Source organism: Anas acuta, chromosome 2 (genome assembly GCF_963932015.1).
Source record: "Anas acuta chromosome 2, bAnaAcu1.1, whole genome shotgun sequence".
Taxonomy (NCBI): Eukaryota; Metazoa; Chordata; class Aves; order Anseriformes; family Anatidae; genus Anas; species Anas acuta.
In genome coordinates, this window is record NC_088980.1 from 75,986,875 (window position 1) to 76,013,892 (window position 27,018).

At 35.8% G+C, this 27,018-nt stretch overlaps 1 protein-coding gene and 1 long non-coding RNA gene across 5 annotated transcripts in view; one reads left to right on the top strand and one right to left on the bottom strand.

Annotated features, from left to right (window-relative positions):
* CDH9 (cadherin 9) overlaps window positions 1-27,018 on the bottom strand; it is a 115,231-nt gene that overhangs the window by 67,686 nt on the left and 20,527 nt on the right. For 3 of the 4 annotated variants that reach the window (XM_068670866.1, XM_068670864.1, XM_068670865.1), the window contains one exon: window positions 15,630-15,942. In XM_068670866.1, the coding sequence (XP_068526967.1) occupies window positions 15,630-15,857 (228 nt within the window). In that variant the 5' untranslated portion in view covers window positions 15,858-15,942. Of the gene's footprint in view, window positions 1-15,629; window positions 15,943-27,018 lie in introns of those variants that run through there. The other variant, XM_068670867.1, reaches the window with a different exon arrangement.
* On the top strand, window positions 1,616-15,633 carry LOC137850623 (uncharacterized). The gene is made up of 3 exons (XR_011092683.1): window positions 1,616-7,709; window positions 12,214-12,386; window positions 15,460-15,633. It is a non-coding gene; the product is annotated as an uncharacterized lncRNA (long non-coding RNA).

Below are 27,018 nucleotides of genomic sequence, written 5' to 3' on the forward strand. Positions count from 1 at the left end.
ACTGCTCGGGGTTAGGCTGGGCATCGGTCAGCGAGTGGTGAGCAATTGCATTGTGCATCACTTGTTTGTACATATTATTATTATTGTTATTATTATTATTATTATTTTGTTATTATTATTTTCCTGTCTTATTAAACTGTCTTTATCTCAACTCACGGGCTTCACTTTCCATTTCTCTCCCCCGTCCCAGAGAGGGAGGGGGGAGGGTGAGCGAACGGCTGCGTGGTGTTTAGCTGCCGGCCGGGTTAAACCACGACACAGAAACACGTGCCTATATTCATCAGACTTCTATTCATATTTGTATGTATGTGTATATATGTATGATGCTATTTATTCTGAAGCTATGGCATAGAAAATATTGAGTTTTCCAGGGCAGCCCAATATGTATTGAAGCACATACTGGTTTGACCCCAGTAGTCTTGACTGTAATCACTCTAACATTTCTCCAAGTCAAGAAGTTTATGTATATGGAGGTGGTAAAGAACACAGCAGTTAAGGAGGAGGATAGATTAGTATTAAAAATAAAATAGAACAAAATAAAACAAAATGAAATTCATACCAAAAGTGCAAGAAGTGTACTTGAAATAAAAATTTGTACCATCTCTGCCAATGCCAAAATCTTCCCTAAAGTATATTGAGTGCTAGTGACAGGTAGGATATTACCCAGTAATTATATGATTTCAGATCACCTTGTGAGATATACAGCAGCTGGGATACAGCACCAACAGCAATATTCTCCTTCACGCTTCCAATATTCTCCTTCATTAACATTTTAACTAATTAAAAACTCTAAAGACATCTTAATAACTGCAGTTGTTCTTCAGTTTGGATTGCAGTAGCAGTATCTGCATCAGCTTAATTTTCTATTCATGTGTGTTTAATCAAAAGTTTTACGTATGTGCTAAATGGCAATGTATTTACCTGACATGAATTTGTGACATCCGCACAAACTTCTTAATTAAACAACCTAACTCTGTGTGTGATGGTAACCTAAGTGACTGTATATTAAACAAGGCAAATGACATTTACTTTTCTTATCTTCTGTTTTCCAGCATCTGGTTCTTGTGTTCAGCTGTCTATTGTTACAAATTCTCTAGAGAATCATTTTGTGAAAAATATTGCCAACACCAGCTGCAGGTGCCGATTTTAGCTTAGTGAGTAGGGGTAAATCTGGTTTTCATTTAGGAAGGGTTGAGTAGAATTCTTAGTAGCCTTTTGGTGCTGATGATACAAACAAAATACAGGGAAATTAATTCCCTCCACCCCTACCTCCTCCCCACACCAACTCCCCACTCCAACCAAGGGTTGGAGTACTGAAAATCAGAACTGCTTTCTCAAGTGTTTTCTTCTCCTGCATAAGTCCTACATTTCCTGCACCCTAAGTGGTAAGTTGGTATGTTGTAAGCAAATCTGAAAAAGTGAACATATTATTATTTCTGTATAATGAATTGGATTTCAGAGCACGTATAATTTGCATTTTTGTTCAATTCTCCAAATCAACAGATGACCTGTAAGTTTTCAGTCTGATTAAAAAAAGCCTTTTTTTTTTTTTTATAAAAAAAACCTTTTTTTTAAAAAAAAAAAAAAAAACGGTTTGCCACATATTGTCATTTGGCTGTTCCAAAAGATGAGATACAGGTTTACAGTAAATCGCTATAGCCATCAATTACGTCCACAGATCAGAAATTATCACATCACAACTCAACATCAAGCGCTGTCACTTTAATCAATCCCTGGAGCTGTTGGTAAATCCATCATTATTTTAAAGACTTCACAATAAGACAGGATATTTTTCTCATATATTTTTTTTTCTAACCAGAAACTTCTGGGTGAAATGTTTCAGTATATGTGACGTCTTGCAGTTCCAGAGGCACAAAAAACGCTTGCTACTTCTAAAAGATGGGCACAGAGGCACACAGAAATAGAAGCTCCAGCACTGAAAGCAGTATGAATTTCATATAAATGAATTGTCCTTTGCCCTCAAAAGATCTAATTGATCCAAACTCATCTCTTCAATAATAAGCATATAGGAAATACTGTACTAGGTGAGACCTACAGTCCCTCTATGCAAGTACTCTATCTCAGTGGCAATTGGAGATGCTGGTTTGGGAAAGCGTGCAAACCTGTCCAGTGCAATTTTTTCTTCTTTCACATCCACAGCTGCTACAACTGTCTGATTAGTGAGGTTAGAGGGACAAGGAGTAGTTGGGGGATGCACATAGCTGTGAAATGTCTTTTTGGTTGGGTTTTATGAATCCAATGTCCCCGAACTTGTATAGTTACCCTTTGCCCTAATTGCACATGTACTGTGATGATTTATATTGTTTCCAGTTGTGGATCATCCACAATGACCTGGAGACAGAATCAATAACAGGTTTATTTACTGTTTTTAATCACAAATTTGTGTTTCAATGTGTATTTGTATATACAGGTAGATGTCTATATGTAGATAGATGTCAATAGAACAAGACTGAATATTTTTCAGAAAGTCATACAGTGTATGCATGTATGAAGAATAATGGAATAAGATGTTGAGATGTGAGGCTGTGTGATCAAAGAGCATTTTTTGGTCTAAAATCTGTAAACAGTCTTCCAGGCTGGCAGCCCCAAACAAACAGAACCAGACTGTAGGCCAGCTGATTCAAAGCAGATCCAAAAATGTGCATTCTTCCTAAACTGTTCAACTATTTGTTGTTTCCAGAGATATTCAAAATATTTGAAGTTATTTACTATCCTTAAAATATATTCACTCTTACATAAATGCTCTTCAAACCTGAAAGAATGATGGTTCTGTGTTCCATGCTTACTGATTAACAGTCAGTTCTCTACCACAAAGCTTCAAATTGCAATAAAAAATAATAATAAAAAAAAAAATTCCTAAGTTCCTGCTCTGCAATTTTTTGTTAATGCTCAATTGTTGGCAAAGTTAACCAAACAAAAACAACAACAATAGGCTGAAATTAATTTAAGGTGCTACGTTGTTTCTCTAATCTGCAGGCTGTGTTGGAAATGCGATTTGTCACACTCACCAAAGGATACTCAGTGAAAGTATATTATACAATTATCATCCGTCTTTTGCATTTCTCAGTCTGAATGTAGTTCCCCTAACCCTTCCCTGCTCCAAGACACACATGTGTTTACCTAGCAATAGGTAAAATCTGAGGTACAGATTCTCAAAGGTGGGCGTGTCAGGGAGTAAGATCTGAAATCAGCAGGGGACATATTAAGCACCAAGCCTTGACTCTGTCGTGAGATGTAGCTTCCAAAGTGAAGCTACTGTTTCAGGAACAGTATCCTGAAAAAAACAGTAGTTAGGAAAGGAAAATTAGTAGTTAGGAAAGAATATAGGGTAATTTTTTTGCTAATTCTTAGTTGTAACTGACTTAGTATTTACTGCAATTTGCATTACCTGATTTTACAGTTCATTTTAATCTTGTTTCAAAGTACCATTTTTGGAAGGTTATTCCTATAACAATGGCAAGGACAGGGTGGTGGCAGAAATGGTTACCAAACCAACTTCATTATTTTTCTAGCATGAGTGAGCCTGGTAAGCACCATGTCTTTTAAAGGCCTGAGACAAGCTTTCAGGTTCAGCCTAAACCACAGGCTGATTGTACCTGTCTGATTAAGCATGAAGACTGTGGCTTAGCGGAAAGCCAGAGTAAGGCTGCCTGGGGCTTCTAATGAAAACTCTACAAAAGACAAGCAGGGCATAGAGCAGCCAAAGCATAAGGCTGAAACCATGCATAAAGCCCTGCAGACCAACAGTGCCACTTCACAAAGGGTATGTTTAATTTAATAGCTGAATCTGCAATCTGGAACAGATGAGATGAGATAAATATCGAGACATTAGACAATGCAGCAGATGTTGGACTTTTGGTGATTTTCTTTTTTTAATTTTTATTTTGTTTTTGGTTTGGTTTGGTTTGGTTTGGTTTGGTTTTCTTTATATTTTTTTTTAAGTCTCAGAGCAAATATTAATGAAAAGGAAACCCACCAGGGTGTGCACAAAACATGAGATTAGTATCAGTTTAACAGCATGGCTTACCAAAGTGTTTACATCTGGTTAAAGCAGATACAATTCTTAAAGTAACAATGCAAATTTCATATTAACTTTATAGGGATTTTTTTGACACTGGATACGTGCAGTTATTTCTTCCTTGATTTTCTCTTCAAATAAGTAAGCCCTGCCAATGTGCTGATTTTTTTCCTGTGCAATGACTTTTCAGTTAATTCTCTAACAGTTCTCATTGACTGGTTCTGTGACCTCAAATAACTGTTTCAACTCTGATGCAGTTTATTATTCAGATAAATGTATATGATATCATTTTCTACTTCACCATAGGTGTGTTTAATAAACATAAAATACTTTGAGATATTTTGTTGAAAGGTACTTACACAAATGTAAAATATTAACAATAATAGTTAATAGTAATCATATTTTTCCTCTTTCATCCTTGTCTAAAATATCTAAATCAATTTTTTTGAAAACATATCATGTATATATAAATATTCTCCAAAAAAAAATAAAAAATAAAAACAAAACATAAAATTAATTTAGAGTGTGGGGTTTTGCTTTGTTTTTCACATTGAAGTTAGAAAAGATTTAGCCACCTCTACAAAGAAAGTTAGGCACAGTAGCTCTAATAGAATGAAAACAGAGTAGGTCCTTCTTGTTCCTTTCCATTAGTAGTATTTACAAAGGGCTTAAGAATTTCTTCTGGAATAGACTCAGACTTTGTCTTTCACTTCCATGCCTTTTTGCATGTGATTCTAAATCTTTCATATGAAATGGGAATCAGACTGTGACCTCTTCTACTTCATGATTACTAGCCTGTACAGGGACAAATATACTTTCATGTTCTGTGAAACTCAGAGTGACAGTGAAAAAACTTTAGTGATTTATTCTTCTTTCTTACATCCCCACTTCCATTTACTTCAGTGACTGTATATAAACACTAGTTTGTGTGCCAAAAGCCTTTTTATATGACCGTTATTGTCCGCAGTCTTTGTTCATATCTGATTAACATCTGTTTAAAATATCTAACTGTGTATATTTTTATTTAATTTTAAATATCTGTGTTACAGAGAACATACACCCCCAGGTTTTTTGTTTGTTTGTTTGTTTGTTTGTTTGTTTTCAATTTTTGATTTAAAGGTTCTTTAGTTTCAGCATTTCAAAGTCAGATGCTGCAGTCGTAGAATGACAAGGTAAGCAAATACTTTCTATATTTTACTTTTTATTTGTTAATTCAGTCCTATCAGTCAAGTACCTGATCTAATTATATTTGAAGGTTTAATGCTCTTTTACGTCTTGGTATGTGACAGTGTTTATCCATCACAAATGCTTATTAAAAAGAAAAATATGCTTACTTCCATAATCCCTTTAAGAACTCTCAGAAAAGCACCATTTTTAAAGCTCATGTCAATACAAGCAACATTTTAAACAGTTTGTTATAGTGTTAATGATACCTAAGCTGCATAGAAGTTGTAAACCAGAACTTTCTTATAAGAATTAAATTAATTCATAAATAAATTTCAGCACTTAATAATAAATATGTAGCAATAACTAAAAGTTCCCATAGCAAAAATGGCTACAGAAAATGCCAATGATCAGAAATCTTAAGTTAGATAAATGCATTTTATGACTGTTTGTATAGAAATGTATCAATATCCCACTTAACACTTCCATGGTTGTCATTTTTTGGAATTAGGAAAAGTAAAAGCAATCATTTATATCACAAATTCAAGCACTGAATCACTGTTCACCAGGTAGGTATCTGTATTTGGTTTTGTTGTGTTCTGCCTTTTCATAATGTGCCTTCATATTTTATTCAACCCAATAATCCCAAGCCCTATTTTTAATCAAATGATTTTTTGATTCATCACCTTTTCCTTGAATTTCCAGACCTTTTTTTGTTATATTATATGTGACTACTCAGATGTATACATGTTCTAAGAAAAAGCTTCATGAGGTAAGTGTAACTGACAATTACATTTTAAAAACAGAAAACATAAATGGTACATAAGGTAAACATCGAATCAAATTTTATTACATCACAAATTACTTTTACGGCACGGTTTAGCTAAAATTTTACTCTTGTAACTGAACCAACTCTTCCAAAGAACTCTTTGAGAGTTCTAATACGTTAAGTTCTAATACTTAAACAGAGGGGAATTGACGTAATTACTCTTAAGGATCCTGCTGTAGAAGTGGAGAATGTAGAGTAACAATTTATTTTCAATTAAAGCTAAAATTCATTTAATTATGTCAGCCTGATATTCCTTGTCTTATACTCCCAGTCTGACAAAAATGGCATCATGGTTCCACCTGAAAGTGGCATGCCTGAGATGTGAAGCAAGATAGAGAGGAATTTGTAACTTCTGCAAGGTTCACAGAGGCCAGAATGCTTTCTCAATCTTTTTATTACACTCTGCTGTATTAAAAAAAAAAAAAAAAAAAAAAGGAAAAAGAAAAAGGCCAAACAAACAAAACAACATAAGAACAACAACAACAACCAAACAGAAAACAGAATTTCAGCTGAATTAACTGACCATAGACTGATGGAGAGAACAGACTACCTTAGTGTGCTTATGTTGTTTCGGTGATACATAAGGGATTTGACCACAGTTACGCAACAGGTTCCTCTTCTGATTGATACCCAGCATAGTGTTAAACTGACTGATTACTTTAGCTACACTAACGTATTTTTCAGTTTCTAGAAGGCTGAAATGTGTGATGATTCCTGCAATGGACAGGAATAGATGTATCAGATGCACACAAGAAGAAAAGCCTTGCTGTTCTGACAGTTGCTTGTTGACAGCTCCTCTGTTTGTCTTCAAGGTGAATATCCATAGACCTTTTTCTGACAGACAAGACGTTGCACAATACCACCACCTGATGGAGTCAAATTGCCCTTTCTAAGTAGTCACATATTGATTTGCTCTGGTCGGTTTTACACTCTTTTTATAATTAGACTGGCAGATAGCAGTAAACCACAACTTACACAAAACACTTCCCCTTTTCAGAATCAGTCCTGTAATGTAATCCATGCAATAAATAAAGAGAATCATGAAAAGTATCTTGTGGAATACATTTTCCTCACCCTCCCACTTTTTTTTTTTTTTTTTTTTTCACAGTAAATGATTGCCTGATAACAGGTAATGATAGGTCTGCAGATTACTGCTAGTCTAAACTTCTCTTCCTACTGGCTTAAAGCTGCAAAGCTAGGAAATGCCAGCCTGTGAAGGTGTCATAAAACGCTAAGGCTATTATACAAATAACAGTTACCTATTTTGGCAGGTCCATGAGCCAGCTGACGCTTTGAAACAGAACTGTGTAGCAGGTCTTTTAACATAAGAATCTTGCCAGGACCAAGAGGCTTAGAAAAGCCAGTTTTTATGAAAATGAAAAAATCGCAACTGAAAGTTACTACTGGAGACGAAAGAGAACTCAATTCTCCATGTCCACAAATCTTTTAATCTTTTAACTTCCAGCCTTGGTTTTTGTTAGCTTGACAACACCCTCAACCCAGCAAAGTCTATGGAGGGGGGAGATTCTACCCTGTGAGCACCAGACCTCCTGTTTCTGTTTTCCTGGCCCACCTTGAAAGTGCTCTGAGTGCACCAGGATGCATGCTGTGGTTGAGCAAAGAGCATTGTAAAATGAGACTCCACAGAGCAGTCTTTGTTGCAATACTCTGCACAAGGTGAGTGCAATTTTTAAGGGAGAAATTTTAGAGGGAGGAAGGAAGGAAAAAGAGGAATTATTGTTTTGTCTTGATTGTCCCATCTTGTTTTGGCTTTAAAAGTAACTGGGTAGTTTGCTGGAAAATTGTGTTTCTGCTAGGGGTGAAGCGTTAATTAGCCTTGTTAAATCTGAGGGAAAAGGAGAAGAGGGAACGGGAGAGGAGAGGAGTGGGGGAAAACAGTGATTTCCTAATTTTTTCATGTCTTTTTTATGTATTCCTAGTTTTTTGTTGTTTTTGTTGTTGTTTGTTTGTTTGTTTGTTTTTTAACGAGATGTTGAGCTGGTTTAGCATTTAAGCTTGGAAAACACACTGAATCATTGAATACAGAACAGATAGGGACCTAAAGAGGTAATCTATAGCATTCTCCTTTCTCCAGGCAGGATCAGTGTGGAGTTTCTGGCATGCATTTATTAATCTGCTCTGAAAACCTCCAGTATAGAGATACTCCCATCCTGTTGGCTGATATTTCCCCAGTGTTTCACTATATTTACTGTATTTACCATCAAAAAAACCTTCCTGATGTTGAATATAATACCTTCATAACATGAACCCATTTTTTTTTCCTTGAACACAACAATATATATTTTTTTTCAGCAGTCCTTTATGTGTTTGAAAAAATGGAGGTGAGATTTCATGACAGTTGCTCTATCTGTGCAAACAATGCCAGCTCACTATTATTATTCATGTGTTTGAAGACTTTGATCATTCTATTTGGTTTCAGAAATGAATCTTGATTTTGTGGAATATAATGTCCAAATTTGATTGAAGAATTCTAGTTTAGGCTTATCATTGTAATGTAACATTGCTGATATTTCTACTTCATTTGTCTATGCTTGGATTGTGCATTATGGGGTTAGATCTCTTTTAATGTTTTTGAAACTTCAATTAAAAATATAATTAGGTTTTCAGAAATGAGCAGCTATCATTCATCCAGAATAAAAGCCTTATTGTTTTTGGAAAATGTGTAATAGGTCTCTTACCACTTTCTTCCCTGCCATTCTAGCCTTCTTTTTAAAAGCAGTCATGAGATTTATTGAAAATTTAAGTACTTTTTGAAAAAAAAAATCATAGCAGTTTTATGTTGGAATCCTCTGGAATTTTTGTTATTTTTAAATGAGGAAAGCTATGACTTTTCCTTTGTATTTGTAGTTAAGTTGTGTATGTATCTGGAGACAGGGATTTCTTGCATGTTTGTGTTTTGTTTGTTTGTTTCCTTTGACTTTTCCTTTCTTGGTTTTCCTATTTCCATTTTACTCTTATTTTGGGGATTCAGCTACCTAGAGATATGGCTGCTTGTATCTAGATCAAATGTTTATTGAAAAAAGAGGAGATAAGATAATACCAATGCCATTTTTATTTAGACTTTTTTCTTTTTTCTTTTTCCTTTTTTTTTTTTTTAACTTATTCTCCCCCCCCTTTTTTTTTCTCCTTATTGTTCAGACTTTTTTTTTTCCTTCCCCTACTACTTTTTTCCTTCCTGTTTTGTTACATTTTTATTTCTTCAGTATTCATTCGAAGATCAGGAGAAAACTGGGATCTGAGAGAGGAAAGTGAATTCAAAAGAAAAAGATTCCACTAAATCTGCTTCTTTTATTTAATATTAAAATATTTTTTTTTCTTTTACATTAAAAGCAGAGATTTCAATTATTTATTAAATGTTTCTAATTAAATGTTCTTCAGATACCTATTTTAAATGATGACTTTGTGACTGACCACATCTATTGCAAAGAAGCTGAATTTATGTTTACACAAAGGGTGACATTTATTTTAGATAAACAGATATTAACGGCTGAATGGATCAGCTGGTGGAATAAATGTTTCTCCCTGAGCTCATTAAAAGAGTGTGAATGTTTCCCTGAGTTAGCCAGACCAGCATGGGGGTGTGAATATGTAGCTTGGGCCAACACAGAGTACAAAAACTAAATAACTGGCAAGAGTTTTGAAGAGAGCAATGGACTTGTGCTGGCTTCATCGTACCTATTCCTTTCTGGAGACTGGGCATGCCAGCATTGTGATGGTGAACAATACTAGAGACTGCTAATGGGAATCCCATTTGTACTGTGACCCAATTGTGTATTGCAATAATCACTATATCGTGCTTGTATACTGATTTCAGTACACTTCTGTATCACTTCTGTAGAAAAAATACTGTGTATCATTGAATACTTTCCAATAAATCTGATTTTGATCTTTAACATTGCACCTTTGTCTGGAATATCTGAAAGAACCTGGCCAGACAGTATTGGACACTTACAGGGTTATAGCACATGCTAGATCAAGCATTTTAAGAATGTTCATGATGAAGTCTTCTCTCATTTGAATTATACTTCCGAATGATTATATGTCACCAATATATGATTATTTATGATTCTGTTGTTTTCTTTGAAACTTATACTGTTAAATCAAAGGATGGCAAAGAAACATGTTGTTTTTAGCATCATCTAGGTGCTGTACTGAATGCAACATTTTCTCAGACTTAAGATCCATCTATAATGAACTGGAGGCTTCAGGCTTGTGACCCCTTCAGGCACAAGCTCCTCCCTCCCCAACTTCCCAGGGCAGAGGTTGAGCATGGCCTTGGCAACATGGTTGAGAGGGCATGGATGAACTGGGGTAAGACTGATGGAGACTTCACTAATTCCATTTTCATGGGATTACAATTCTATGAAATAAGAAAAACAAACAAGAAAAAAACGAAACAAGCCAAACAAAACTAAATAAAACCACAACTAACTAACCAACCAACCACCAACAACAACAACAAAATCAACAAAAAAACGTAACAGTATAATGTGTCAATTGAGCAAAATTCTAAATTCTGCTAAGTGTGGTAACTCAACAAGATGTCCTATATTGGTACATGAAGTTCTTTCAGTCTTGTCTCTCACTTTTCCTGTAAGTCAGACAACTCAACCTGTAGATGTCCGAACACTTGTAAGTGAAGTTTACAAGAAATATTTGGTTACATTTGAATATATGTTGCAACCCACCCACCAAAAAAAAACACCTTCTTTATATTTTTCTTTATACTTTTTTATAAGATGGGGGCAGATGTCATGCTTCAAGCTAACTGAAGTTAAAAAGTTAACTGAACGTAGAACTGAGATTTTTCATCAGTTTGTATCCAAGTTAAATGGTGCCCATGACATGCAAACACCAGTTCATGTATTTTTACAAAATTATTAAATAGGAGGTTATTCATGGAACAGTTACTTTTGAGCACTGTGAGTTCTTTTGGATTTTTATTTCCTCCCCAGTATGAAAAAATCTATTTCTTCTGGGTGATATACAATAATTTTATTTGTTATTGTTTGTTTGTTTTTAGGTACTGGGATATGATAGATATTTGAGATGTTTTATAGTTTACAGTGTGTTGTTGATTTACCAGACATTGCATGAAACTTCACACATTATTTGCCTATCAACTGTCTTTGATTTGCAAAATGCCTTTTTGATACAGGAAAAAACTAGTTTTTATATAAAAAGATAATAGAGTGACTTAATAAAAGGAAGAAGAATCTCACCTCTTAAAATCATTTGCATATACTGTTGTTCTAAAGAGCTGTATTTTCCAAAATGGTTGATTTTGGTTAGGCCTATTTCTTCCTAGGGACTGCAGTAAAGAGGTGAGATATCTGGCATTTTGCACAACTGATGCACATTCAGTGGGTATCAGGTAAGCTAATTAGAGATAGAGGCTAATAAATTCAGTGCCAGCTTTGGAAAATAAAACTAATTATCCCTAAAGGACTATCTGTTTTGAGCCTCCTGTGCATTTTATTAGCTTTTTCTTTAATTGATGAACATGATCCTCATCAACACTAATATTTCTAAATTGAGAGTCCTTTTCCTTTCTAAGTTTTCTCCTTGACATGTTTGTTTAGGAAGTGACCAAATTTTGATAGACTTTTCTCTCACAGAAAGTCAGTGTTTGAGATTCCATTCCTTGGGTTCTGAGTCTAGCTTCAGCTTGTGCTTTTTTGCTTCTTTAAAGTTAGTAGCAGCTGAAAAATAGGACCTGTGACCTCCATAGTGAAATCAAAGAATATCACATTACAGTCTTTTTATTTTTTCCCACAACCTCTTTAATCTTCATAAAATAATGTCACCTATTTTTTCTGTCGCCTTTTCTGTTTAAAAATAAACTTTTCTCAGACATTTAAATCTGAATGTTATATTGTAACCCACTTTATTTTTTTTTCCTTTTTGTGAATTCTCAGTAGGCAGAATGGGTTTTATAATTCATCTTACATCCTGTGAAAATTCCTCATATTGATGATTCCTCTAAGATACTTAACGTTCACATTCAGCAACAGACATCTTGAAATAACATTTTGTGTTTTAATAATAATAAAAAAAAAATCTTGGACACGGTTTTAATCAAGACTGTGATACTGCTTAACCCTACCTCTCTCTGTTAATTTTCAACAGGGAGAAATTGATAGCTTTTGTATTGTTGCAGGTATGAGTAACAGGACCTACAAAATTTACGGGATTCTTAAGCATTTATTTTTTATGCTGGGAAGCAGTCTTCAGGATGGATGTAACCTCTGAGTTGGGAGAAGGAAACAAAGATGCATTACAGATATACTGCAGGTTCTCTGGATTTAACTTACCTTCCACGACATTCACAAGGTAATTGTTCTGCATCTATATGTGGTGAAACCACCACAGCCTTGTCTCTGAAATGTATTTAATGATTTAGGTCTTTAGTACAATTGTTCTGGCCATCCAGCCTTGTGGCAACTGTTGAATGCTAACTTCCTTTGTTCACCAAGCAGTATTTTCTATTTCTGCTAAGTGCATTGGATGCATTTATTGGTCTCCATTTTATGCCATCTATACCCATTACCACTGCCTTTGTTCAAAAGCTGTCTAGCAATAATTGGGAGCATATGCACTCTTCTATCTCTTCAGAGTTAGGTTCAATAGCACCGTTACCCACTTTAACAGCCTGGGAGCCATACTCCAGCTTTGCGTGGAGCTGGGTTTACCATCTGTCTTCTTAGTACACCCAAATACACTCAACTTCCATTCAAGTTAATTAAAAGCTCTAAGTGTTTAGACTACCCTACAGGAAAGTGGGAAAGAAAAAAAAAAAAAAAAAAAGTGATGAAAGTGATGAGGTGATGGAGCCTTAGATATAAGGGAAGATTGTTCCAGGCCTACTTCTCTTGTGAGGCCATTGCCTGCAGACAATCTAATTTTAAAAAGCAGTACTTAAGAAAATAACCCCTCAGATTTACAGGAGGGACTCCCTCCCTCCAGCAACCTCTGAAAGCAAGTCAGGGCTGACCCCAAGGCAAGTCCCCACATAGACACCAGAACACAATCAGGATATGGACAGTGCAGTGGCTGGAGAGTGTGCATTTCCCTTGGGTCTCTGATACTGGCCTAAACTGGGCTGAGAGTCTGAGCAGTGGGAGTGAGAATTGTACAGACACCACAGAATAGCTCTCCATCACATGTACCCATGCTGCTTTGTAAATAAATTGTATAATAACATGTTGTACTGAGGGATGCACTATCCCACCCCACTGCCAGTAACAGAACAAACAAGAGAATAAAACGTCAGCAAAGTAACCTCACTAACAAAACACAAATTACTTAATTGAGTAAAATTGTTTGAAAATCAAACTCTGGAAGGAAAACTAATTTATTATTTTGATAGCTATAATCTCTTCAAAGTTAAATTTGAAAAATTTGGAATTATCAGGATTTTTTTTGAATATTATTTGGAATATCAGGAAAAATCCTGATAAATTTTCTTAATTCACTTAATTTTTACTTCTATTAATCTATTCTGTTATCATCTATTATTCTACCCCGGTAATCTACCTGTCTGTGCATATCTATGTTAAAGAAGGACTGGATAAGAACTCTTTCTGTTAAATAGTCCCCAAGGCTGGGAATAAAAGTGATTTTTCTTAGCACTTTTTTTGCTAATTTCTGTCACTTTGAGCAGAATACTAAACCTGAGATTTTAAGTCTTTCTCAAAGGTAGTATTCTTCAAAAAAATTTTGCTTTTTATAAAAAAAAATAAAAAATCTTTAGTTTCTTGTTTTAGCAGTTGTCTTTTGGAGCTGCTCTTTAACCATGTGTATTATGGATAATATGAACTAACTCATTTGGAATTACTGTGCTTTTATGCCACTGAGGACAGTCACATTCATTCTGTCATGTCATGAACTGTACTAAAGTTAATGCGACCATATGAAGTGCTTCACGTCAGTCCAATGTCATATTTTTGGAACACAGAGTAATATTTGTGGTGATTTCTATCTGTGCAGACAATCACTAATACTGCCCCCTCACTCAGCATCTCCGTACAAGATTTGGCAGAGAAATGTGAAAAAAAAAATAATAAGTATTTGCATTCTCTGAATCATAAAAAATGTATCATCTCAGATCCAACTGCCATATAGGTATTTGTTTTCCATCCTGGACTCAGCTCTATACTAATAAGGTCCAGCAGCTTTTAGTTGTTTTAGAATAAATGTGGAGTAAACTTTCACCTGTTACAAAATACCATTTAGACATTCTCAGTGATTAATTTTCCTTTTGTGAAACAGAGATGTTGAAAAGCATCTTGATGTAAGGTTAATTTATTTGAGATTTAGAATGGCATAGATGAATCCAACCATCTGTAATAATGTGATTGAAACTGCAATCAACTCTTATATTACTACTTACTTATCTTTTATGACAAGCTTTCTATTTTAACAAAAAAATATTTCTATGACTCTAGGTAGAACTTCTGTGGAGGTCTATATTATGTACCTTATTGTGTGTTTTCTTTGCAAATTTAGTATTGAAAGGTACTTCCAACCAAATTTTGTTTAGAAATTTCTGCATGCAATTAGTTTACTCTTTATTGAAAATCCCTTCACTAACTAGAAATCTTCCTATTTTATATACAAATAAATAATTTAGCAATAGGATTATTATCTCATCTTATTTCTGCCACTACAAGTAGAAATTAATTTAACTGAAAACAGAATTTTATGAGTGTAGTGTTGTTATAGATGAGGTCAATGACAGAATGACAGAAGTTGGAATGAACATTTTTTAATAACATAAAAAATAAATATTTCATTAATTTGCAAGTCATTCTGGATGGTGCTGCATGTATTCTAGGTTTTTACCAGGACCGTACAGTAATACCACAATGCAAAGTAGATCTGTGTATTGTGAGGCACAACAGAGGGTGAGAAATGTGGAAACCCTTGAATCGTGTGTTATCAATAAAAGTAGGACTGTGGAGATTCTGAAATTCAGAAGTGCTTTTGTTGGCAATAGCTGATGTAGGCAGGTAATGAAGAATGGAAAGTCTTTCAAGGTGTTAAGTAAAAATCCTAGTTAGTTTATTGGAGAAGTGATGAAAACCATGGTGTTTTGTTGTTTGTTTGTTTGTTTTCTTCTTCTATTCATGCTTAGAATTGTGCACAGGCAGCAATTTCATTGATGATAAATAGAATTTTTTATATCATTTGAGGAAACATACATTGCAGTATACTGGCAAATGCCACAAGGTAGATGAATGAAGGCATGACTTCTCTATTCCCTTATCTAATATTTATGTTTAATAGTTGAAAACAAAATGATTCAGTGTTAAAACTAGCTTGGGCATATGTAGTAAGAAATTGTAAAATTTTTGCCTGAACAGATTCTTTTTTTATTCACTAAACTACTTCATTGCTCCCATAGCTTTGAAAAATTAAGGAAGCTTCAGGTGTTCCATGATGTGTTTTCTTTGACTTAAATGAGAAATTGGGACCATTACAACACAGAAGGCAACACTACTCTGGACAGGTAGGGAAAATACTAAGGTTGTCAGATTCATCACCTCTGAAGAATCCTTTAAATACAAGACTTACCTTGCCCACATATTGAGTATCTGGACCTGTGTATTCCTCCAGCAAGAAGAATTGATTCCACATCCAACCACGCTTGGTGCGATGCAGTGTTTCTCCATCATTCTCTGACAATCCTGTTATCCTTTCACTTGGTGAGTGCTTGTTAGTCCTTTTTTGTGATGGCATCATATGAACAGCATGAAGCATACAGCTCCAAAGCAAAACTGTCAAGGAGTAAGTCCTCATCATTTACAGAGATGCTGCTAGACTCCACTTCTCTAATAATTCAGCAGAACAAAATTTTCAAAAATTATATTCCTCGTGTAAATAGGACCTAGGGGATGGAAAAAATATATATATTTGAGTAAATTGTAGTAATCTTGTTTCCCTAAGGCTGTAGCCTTAAGGAAACAAATAAATCAACTGCCTAATGATCATGACAATGATCCATACAAATTACATAAAACCATATGAATGAAGACCAGTTCTAGGTTCAAACATTTTTTGAGACAGTTACATGCAAGAATTACCCATTTTAAAGCCAAGTCCTTTAATGTATCCTTTATCTTTATTATTATTATTTCACCCTCTCACATTGTATATGGACATTAATTTAAGACATAAGTTGAATAAAATACTTCTTGATCAGAAACCTTTAGCTATCAGCTACATCCTGAGATAAAGAAATGGTCAGAAATCTTCCCACCTAATCTCTGCCAGCTCAGTCTGAGCTATCTTGCTATCTTGCTAACTTTCTATCTGTTCAGAAGTTTCTGCAAATATTTATTTCATGATTAATAAGAAATATGAATGCATCTTATTTTCTGCACAAAGGAGCTCATGACAGAAAATTAAATTTAAAGCATTATTGATGCCTTCAACAGATACAACAGATTATTTAGATAAGTTTCTTTTCATAGGAATACTGCTGGGGTTTACAAAAGTCTGCTTTGGGGACACTATAGTGCATTTGAAGTGTATTTTATTTTTCCCTCTCTGGAATGAATGAGAAAATTCATGACATGCATTATTATTATTATTATTATTTCTGAAACTGACACTGATTTATATTTTTTTTTCTGTAGAAGTTTGTAAATAACATTTAATCCAAACCAAAGTGTGTTTTCTTTTTGTTTTGTTTTGTTTTGTTTTGTTTTTGGAAAAGCCATACTCTTGATTTGGCAGTGCAAGTGAGATGCCTGATGTCTCAGTTTTTTCCATAACCTAGGTTACCTGTGAAGCCTGCTTTTGTTTTAGGATATTAGCTGTCCTGCTGTGTATTACAGAAAACCTAAGAAAACAGTTCAGCTGCAAAAGTATAGCTTACTTTGGGAAGCTGGTCCGTGAAAAGTGATAGTAGCAAATAGGAGCATAACACCAAGAAATGTTAGCATATTGAATATATGAATTTTAAAAATAAAATAAATAAATAATAAACAATCACTGTAGTGGTTTTACGTGGCAAGGTTTTGGTAGCAGGGAGAAGGATCTAGGAGCTGCCCCATGTTTGTTAAGGACCCCACTGCTGACCAGAGATAAGCCAATAAGCGATGTTGTTTTGTGCCTCTGTGAGAGCATATTTAAGACAGGGAAAAAAACCGCTGCGCCACACAGAAGCCGGGAGAGTGAGAGGAGTGAGGAACAGCCTTGCAGGTGCCAAGGTCAGCGAAGAAGGAGGGGGAGAGGTGCTCCAGGCGCCGGAGCAGAAGTCCCCTGCGGCCTGTGGTGAGGACCACGGTGAAGCAGGATGTCCCCCTGCAGCCCATGGAGGAGACCACGGTGGAGCAGGTGGCCCTGCACCGACGGAGGCTGCTGCCTGTGGAAGACCCCTGCCGGAGCAGATTCCGGGCCGGACCTGTAGCCCGTGGAGAGGAGCCCACGCAGGAGCAGGTGACCTGGCAGGAGCTGCTGCCCGTGGGGGAGCCAGGTTGGAGCAGTTTTCTCCTGAGGGATGGACCCCGTGGTACGGATCCATATCTGGAGCAGTTCTGGAAGAGCTGCTGCCTGTGGGAAGCCCACGCCGGATCAGTTCGTCAAGGACTGCATCCCGTGGGTGGGACCCCACAGCACAGGGGACGAGAGTGACCGAGAAGGAGCAGCAGAGAAGAAGCGCTGTAGACTGACCATAACCCCCATTCCCCGTTCCCCTGCGCCGCTCGGGGGGGAGGAGGTGGAAGAGGGTGGATGGGGGGGGAAGGTGCTTTTGGTTTCTTTCCTTTGTTTCTCACTTCTCTAGCTTGTTCGTAATAAGCAATAAATCTTATTGTCTCCCTATGTTGAGTCTGTTTTGCCCGTCACGATAATTGCCGCTCGATCTCCTCTTCCTTCTTAACCCTTGATCCCTTTTCAATGTATTTTCTCCCCATTCTTCTTTGAGGAAGGGGAGTGAGAGAGTGGTTGTGGCTCAGGTGCCCACCCAAGTAAAACTACCACAATCCGTATCCTGCTTTCTCCCAAAACCCAACCTTGCCAGAAGCTACTTTTACTTTGTGTGTGTGTGTTTCTATATAAAAAGGTGGAAATTTATGGAAATAAGATGCTATTGGTGAAAATCATTGTTCAGTTGAGAAAGTAAAGTGTTTAATGGAAAACATTTTGTGAATTGTTAAATACCTCTAAATACCTTAATAATTACATAGATTGAATTGTGCCCCTGTGTGGAGTTCTCCTTAAAATTATGATATTCTGTATGGTCTTAGGATCTTAACTAGCAGTCCTAAGGAAGGATCAAAGTCTTAGCATTTAGCAACTTCAAACAGGGTTTCATCTAAGCATGAAGTGAGGGCTTGGAATATTTATCTCTTTCTAACATTGTGTTCAAAACCAATAAATCTACAATTTAATAGGTGACAAATTTATGTAGAAGATCATAGATATAATGCAGAAGAAATGTCTATTACTTCACTTTAATCGAGGAATCAAAGCACAAAGTAAATTAACTCTATTTGCATAAAGTAATGCATTATGTAGATATTGACATACATTAGTGGATGTGTATCCTTTGAATTCTGTAGGTATAATAAAAATTTGTTTTTTCCTTTTTAAAGCTCAGTATGTTCCTGTTGTGTACATGGGACCAAAGGAGAACCCTCCTGTGGCTAATTCAATGTCAGTAATGTTTGTTGTTGTTCAATGCTAAACACGTCATATACATGATGACATTACCTTGTGTTTCAAGCTTACTAGATAAAAATCAGAAGAGATTTATGTGTATATACATAAAAGCTAAAAAACAAAACCATCAGAACAAAAATAACAAGTCCAATCTTTTATCCTGATTTTAACCTAAATTTGGTTATTATAATATCCCAAATGATTGAGTATAGGCTGAAGTAGCACTTAATAAACCTATTTATCTATGTAGCACATAAAAAATGGTAATCTCATCAGAAGCAGATTCCTGGGCCTCTTCAGACTTTGTGAATACCTGGTTGAGATATAGAATAGAAGTAAAGTAAATAGAAACAGGAGCAACATTTGAAAATACTGCACTCAAAAGGCAGATCTTCTATTTTGCAAAATGGCTCTAGTCTCCTGTCTTCTGAAAAATCTTGCTTGATGTGTACTCAAGCTGTGCTTGCTCTATCAGGGTTGCATTATATTACTTGCTTGTTGGCCTGTAGTCCAAGAATTCATCTTGTATACATTCTGAAGTAAAAAACATGCAAATATTCATATTGATATAATTTTGAATTTGATTGCTTTTGCTTTAGATATGACTAATGTTGCAACTTAGCTAAACTATGGTTTTATGTATTTAAATCACTCCTGATTAATTTCTCCGATTTCTTGGAATACATCAGCTCTTCTGCATAGAAAGAGATCTGTGACAGCTACATATATATTTTACTACATAGTGAATCTACGTAACTACTGAAAACCTAAAATATATATTTTATAAAACCAGTAAGGCTTAAAAGACTACTAAGTTATCAAAAAACAACAAACAGTTTTCTCTACCAAAGTTGTCATTTAAAAAATTAGAAAAATCTAAAAGATGATTTAGTTTGTTTTATTTTTATTATTTTTTAAATACAATACTAGTGGAAGGGAACACCAGTTTAATTTCATGGGGTCATTTAGAGATGTGTGATTGCATATTTGGTTTTGTTGGAAATTTTATTTTGATGGAAATAGAAATGAAAATTTCAAATGTTTCCTTTCACTATTTCAAAATTAAACATTTGTCATCTCCCCAAATTCTCCCCATTCCTTTCTTTCCAAAACCTATTTGTTGTACTTATTCAAATGCATGAGATGCTTATACTACTCCTTTCTCTTTAGCCAAAGAAATACTTAAAAGTACTCGTTGGCTTACATATCTCACCTGGTAATCAGCTGTTCAAGTGGATCAGGAGATGTGTTCAGAAGACTTGGCAAGCGTAGTTTAATGCTGAAACTAAGGATTCTGACGTTGTCTGGAAAAGTAAAAGCACCTGTCCAAAGGACCACAATGTGCTGTGTACAGATGCTTTGAGCCCACTATAAGCAATTATTTCTTTGCAAATACCAATCTTTTAACAGAGTTTTCTCCTAGGATAGTATCTAGGTTCTGGTATTTTGTCCCAGCCTGTTGAGACTGTTCAAAATGTATGTTTTTCTGTGTAGTGCTGCCCTCTACTGATTGCCTTTCTAATTAGCAGAAGGACTTCATGTCAAGGAGGAAAAAAGCCTGCTTTTGGAATGACTGAAAAAAAAAAATAATAATAATATTTCTCATTATTTCCTGTTTTTGATTTTTACAGTAGTAGGATGTTCTAGCTGTAAAGAGAGATTTACTAGGCTGAACGAGTCTGGACCTGCTAAACATTATGGCAAAAATTTCAGTTGATTTCTTCTAACAAAGATGTTAGGTCTGAAAATAGAGAACAGAATTTTAATGTTTTTTGTTCTCGGTAACTGATTTAAATTATATATGCTATATCTCTTAATTCACCTCTGCTTCCACTATTTACACTGTTCAACAGTCAATTTATTGTTCTTGTTAAACAATGGAAAAATGTTTTTCTTCATAGGTGCATTGAAAACTTCTTTAAGATGGTCTAATTTTATATTAAACATTTTAATGCTCCAGATTGTGGAGAACTTTCATTCTTTCACCACTTTAAAAATCAGAAAATCTGAATGGATTTGATTTTTACATTTTGAGGGATCCATGGTGGCTGCCTGAAATCATTACAGTCTCTCCTTGCAGTAAGGACTCTGATATCAGAATCATACAAGTGTTCCAGATAAATGAATTATGTCTGTATGAAAGACATGATTCTCCTGAGCACATTAGCAACTGAAAAAAAAATGTATCTTTTAAAAGTCCTAAAGTTAAATATTCTATTTAGATTCTTCAGGTGTACTGTGAAATAAGCCCTGCTGGGATCAATAGCAAGGATTCGTTAGCAATGATGCCAATTTAAATGTTTCTATAGCAATTGCCATGGCAATGTTTTTAATTAGTGCAGCACAGTCACTCACAAGCATGACATGAAGAAATGCTAACCTTCAGCAACTTGATGATGTATCCCACACTCGTTTGTATCATTTGTTAATAGTGAAGTAAAATTCTGTTTTTAAAGACAGAAGCTGCAGTGCTCGTTTATATCTAAAAATAGCAGAGTTAACTGCAGCAGTATTTCATATTGCTCTCTCCAGTCTTTAAATAGAAAGGATGCAACTGATGTTCATGGTGAGCCATACAATTTGTAAAACTAAAATATGTATTTAAGTGTAAATCTTCTGTAACCTGCGCGCATGGGGGTGGTTTCCTTGACTTTGGCTGTGTTTCTTCTGCAAACAAAATATCTGAATATAGCTTTAATCTACCGAGCCTGAATACTAAGAGCAGTGAAGCTGTAGTAATGCAGGCTATACAAGAAACTGCACCAATAGTATCAAGACTTAGCTAGAGGCTAGATCCATGCCACTTTAGGTTCACTTCTATTGCTCTTCTGACTAATTAAAAAAAGCACAGATACATGCCCTTCCTCCAACTGCAGCGCTCAAATGTTCTCTGAGTGCACTGAACCTACAGAAATGAATACAGAGTGTAGATGTATCATTGACAGCTGACTTTTAAAAAAGCTCTTTTTGTTTTAATCTTCCTAATTTTTCCTTTCCTCTTCCCTCTTCATAAGTAAAGATGGGTTTTCTTCATAGGTAAAGATGGGGTTGAGGGCAACATTAGAAGGATGAAAAGAAAACAGCCAATGTGCATGTTGACTATGAACTCCTGGCACTCTATCCATGAGAATCAAGTGTTTTCATTTATTTCTCAGAAAACTGAAGTATCTTATGAGGGATACCCAGTACATAAGGGACAGCTCCTCAACTGATGAACACCCGTTTCTTGAATACTCAGATCACACACAGATGCAGAAATTAGAGTCTTACTAAAAAAAAAAAAGAAAAAATCCCCACGCAGCAACTGCCACTGCAAACCTTTTGGAGCTGAGTTTTGGAATTGCTTTTTTGCCCAGCCTTTTTTTTGGGGGGGTTGTTGATCCATTCAGCTGTTTACATGATGGAGACAAACTCAGCTAAAAATTTCACAAGGGAACAGCTGAAGACACTTTTTTACGCCTGGGACACCGGTGTGGGTTCTCTTAGCTACGCAAATCAAGGACTCGCACAAATATAAATAAAGTTGTAGGGAACGTGAACTAGTAGCAATTTATATTGGAATGGCTGTTGAATTAATGTCTTTAGGCAAATGAATCTATGGATTGTAGGTGCATTATAATAAACATTTATATTCGTGTGATGAGAGAGAGAGCATTTATTTTAAAGTTTTGCCAGCCTCTTGGGCATATACATTGGAGACTCTGGTCCGAGTTCAACCCAGGCTTGAGCCACCCTCTCTACAGCACAGTGTGTAATGCCAGTCCTACAAGTGGGTGGATCTGGCAGGAGAACATGTTGATTCGTGTCTGGACAATTCCCACTGGCAAAGATTCATGCAGAGACACAGCTGCGAGTTAAAGCAACTCTCCCTGGGCGGTGAAAATACCATCTGCCCTTCTCTGGAGCAAGTCCCTTCTGAGGTGCATATGAAACAGTTTCTGGCCTATTTCTCCCCACCCATCCTCCTGTCAGTTAGTGAATTAAGCCTGCAGCATTTCTGACCCATCCTGTATCATGTGTCTTACTTCTGAGCAATGGTATTCAATCAGGCTGAAAAAAGACTTAAAAAATATCTACTCCTGAGGCAGCAGCTCACTGGATTACAAAAGCAAAATGTGTATTTTCACATTAAAAAAAAAAAAAGAGAGAGAGAGAGAGAGAGAAGAAGACCCTTTTTCTCCAATAATGATCCTTTTTACAGGATCTGCTTTTCATCAACATGAGGGGAACTAAGAAATATAACACTTGTAAACCCTTTATGCTAGGCCTTTTGAAGATCTTCCTTTGATCTTTAGTATCGATTTTTCTCCACAGGGAACACATTTCACTCTTATCATATAATGAAGCTGCATTATATGTTTTTATACCACACCTTATTTACAAATGCAACATATTCATGATTTTTAAAGAGTAGCCTTCAGAGACAGAAGGAAAAATAAATGCTGTCATCAAAGCAAAATTCTTATCTCTGCTTTCCTTTTGGAATTGTCTATTTATTCAACACAAGTTCTGTCATTCATAGACCATTTATCTTCACTTTGGTATTGACATCCTGCACTATTTAAGGCATTTTTTTCCATAAGCAACGTAACCTTCTATCTGCCAGACACAGAACAAAGCAGTATCTGGAGGTTTGGGCCCCTGTTTTCCAGACACATCAATTCTAATCAGTCTCTCTGCATGATGCAGATGAGATTCACCTATGGCAGCACTGTTAATAATGGGAAGTACTTACCAGTTCTCCAGATAACTGGGACTGCATGTTTTGCCAAATGCCTCTTTCTTGATGCTCAGCAGTCTACTCCAGTCACATAGTTAGGTCCTAATGAAGCAGTCTGAGATTCCATGTCCTACCTCTGCATATCTCCACAGCATAGCACATAGCTGCATTTTCTGAAACTAAAACCTGTATAATGGCCCAAGAGGCTGTAACAAGCTAGAATTTCTTGGAATAAAGAATAAATACCTTCAAGATAGCATTTCCCATATATATAATTTTTATTTATTTATTTATTTTTAAACACTAATCTCTCCCATTCTCCTTTTTTACTCATGTATATTTGAGTCATTAGAAACCTTGTTCCTATACAGAAGGATAGTGAAGATCAGATGTAATTACTTCTTGCAAGGGAATATATGTTCACTTCTCTGAACTAGAAAAAATTAAGTTGCTGACCAATTAGAGGTAGTTAACAGATTTGGACTGGTAATAGCAGCCTGTTGTTGTTTCTTTCTGAGCAAACTGAGCAGCTGCTGAATGCTGTCATTTTATCAGAGGTCAACCCCCTTTATACCCTTCTGCTATCTCCAAGGAGAGTATGAAATCAAGAAAAATGTCATCCTCTTAGCTGAGCAGGCCTCTTGCAATCACAGGAATTTGTGGACAGAAATAATGCATAGGTTTAATATCACTTTGTCCATTTGTTATATCAATTTATCTGAAAGGAGTCTGACACAGCTTCAGCCTGGATTTCCATAATAAACACACTCCAGTACCTTTGAGTATAATTCCACAACTTAGAGGAGTAATAGAGATCTCAGAAATGTTACATATGATAACTTTACTTTTTCTTTTTTTCTAGGTTTGAATCTCATTCTTACAAAAAATCACCTCTTTTAAAATAAAGAAAAAAAAAATAAGCAAATAAACCTTTTTCATTTGCTTCTCATTCAACTTTGTTAATGAAAGGTAAACGCAAAACATGAGAAAATTCTCAGCAACGCTTAAAAAAAAAAAAAAAAAAAAGTGTTGTTTATTCTCTTAGCACCCTGTTAGTCCAAGATTTCTTCTTCAACAACCATGATGAACATCCATGGTAGTATGAAAGCATGGAGAAGAATAGAAAGCATATAAGGATTTTTCTCTGTGTGTTTTCCTAGTCTCTAAATATTAGGTATTTAGTAATCCTCAATAAATTCTCTTTGTCATAGATTTCTCCACCTCTGCTTTGAAACCACCTAGATTTGAGGAGATGCAACATCCCACAGAAAACAGACTCATAGTTTAACAATCTGTTGTGAGAAGAACTAACTCCTTATCATACCTGACAGCTTCATTAGAGAACTAGTCCTGTCATTGGAAGCCACAGTAAGTAATCATTTTCTCCTCATTCTCTTTGCCATTGATGAATGCATTGACCTGTATCAAATTATTCTTCAGTTGTCTCTTTTCAAAGATGAACAGTTCTGGAACTGCCAGCTTACTCATTCCTTGTTTGGAAGCCAAGCCATACTTTTGCTTGCACCTGTAGCCCTCCTCTGAATCTCTTTCAGTTTTATGATGCATCTTTTGAGGTCAAAGGGTACCCTTTTTTACAGTATTCAAGCTGCAGGAGGTTCATGAATGTATAGACAATCACTCAGTCACATTCTTTATTTAGTTTCATCATGACACATAACATTGTTTGCTTCTTTTGATTGCTGCAGAGCTCTGGGCTAATATCATGGTGCTATCTAATGTTACATTCAGGTGTTATTCTCAGCAGTAGCTAGACAGTTATTTTAAGAGTAAGTTCTGGGTTTTACCATTTACAGGGCTTTACATAACTTTGTAATTTCATTGTAAATTCATCATCCATCATTTTGATGTCCAGTCATTGTATTGCATAGGCTAACAACTTTACCAGCAAACTACTACAGTTATTAAACTCCTGCAAGGTAGAGACTGGTTGGCATGGCAAGGCTGGAATGTCTATTTTGTCCTTATCATCTATAAGAAATAAGACTTGGTCTTATTGGTCTCTTGGTCTTATTTGGTCTCAAACACAGCTAAGAATCTTGTGGGAGACTACCAGTTGGTACAGTGATGTTAGGGACTGTGCTAACAATGAGAAGGTATGGACAATTACATGATAAAAGACAATTTTCTTGCCATGTGAATTATGTTATTATAGTCATAGCTATAAGATCCTTTCACAAGCCTTTGCAAAGGTCCTTCAGCTTTATTATGCTGAATGTCTCTTGCAGAATTTTTCACCTTGATATTCAGAACTGTTTTATTTATATGTTGAACAGTGCTGGCCCCACTATGGAACCCTGTGTAACACTGCAACAGACCTGATTTCAGTGTTAAAATCTATAATTTACTTCTTCCTGCTGATTCCTGTCATTTAATCTATTACTGATATACATGTATGACCTTCACTTCCAGTTCATGGTTGTTTAAGAGCCTTTGGTGACTGACTGTGTCAAAAACCTTCTAGAAGCACTAGATAAGATCAAAGAGGTCACGATTATTCATATGCTTGGCAACTCTTTCAGAGAACTCCAATGAATCTGTGAAGCTGGACTTCCCTTTCCAAAAAATCTATACTGACTTTCCAGCACTATGTCATGTATCCACCAATCATATCCTTTATAAGAGTTGTTAATAATCAACTGATATGTCTTTGTCCCTATTAGAATGGATTTATATATATTTTTTTTAAGTTGGCATTATATTTGACACTTTGAAACCCTCAAGTATCAAGGAAGTTGAGGTACAAGGTTACAAAAAGTAATGAATATTTCAGTAGTCTCAACATAGATCTTTTGAAATTCTTGATGGTAGCCATGAAGTTTCTGCCATTCAATACCATTTGAAATCCCACTGTACTGAAATTAGATTTTCCGATGAGTCCCTAGTTAAATAGACAAACAAGAAAGAAAGAAAGAGGGAAAGAGGGAAAGAAAGAAGGAAGGGAAAAAGGAAGGGAAGAAGGGAAAAAGGAAGGGAAGAAGGGAAAAAGGAAGGGAAGAAGGGAAAAAGGAAGGAAGGAAGGAAGGAAGGAAGGAAGGAAGGAAGGAAGGAAGGAAGGAAGGAAGGAAGGAAGGAAGGAAGGAAGGAAGGAAGGAAGGAAGGAAGGAAGGAAGGAAGGAAGGAAGGAAGGAAGGAAGGAAGGAAGGAAGAGGAAAAAGAGAGAAAGTGAAAACAATCTGATATTTCCTTCTTACATGTAAGACATTATAACACTTTCAGTTTTCTCCTGAGAGAGCGGCTAACTGTGAAAAAGGAACCACAGAACAGTGGATAGTCACAAGCATGGAACTTTTGATAAAGTTTTTCAGGGAACTTCCCAAACACACATTTTTAAGCTTTTAATTAGAGCAGTTTTTAAAAAAAATATTATCTGATGAAACAATAGAAATGGCATTCCACAGATACATGGCAATGGATGCTGGGTGTCTATTTTATTATTGTAGGGGAGACCCTTTCTGCTATTTGTTTCCTAAGGGGTTGTGGTTTTTTTACTCAGGTGGGCAGCAGAGCTCCACCACAACCACTCTCTCACTCCCCCTCTCCTCAGAGAGGAAGGTG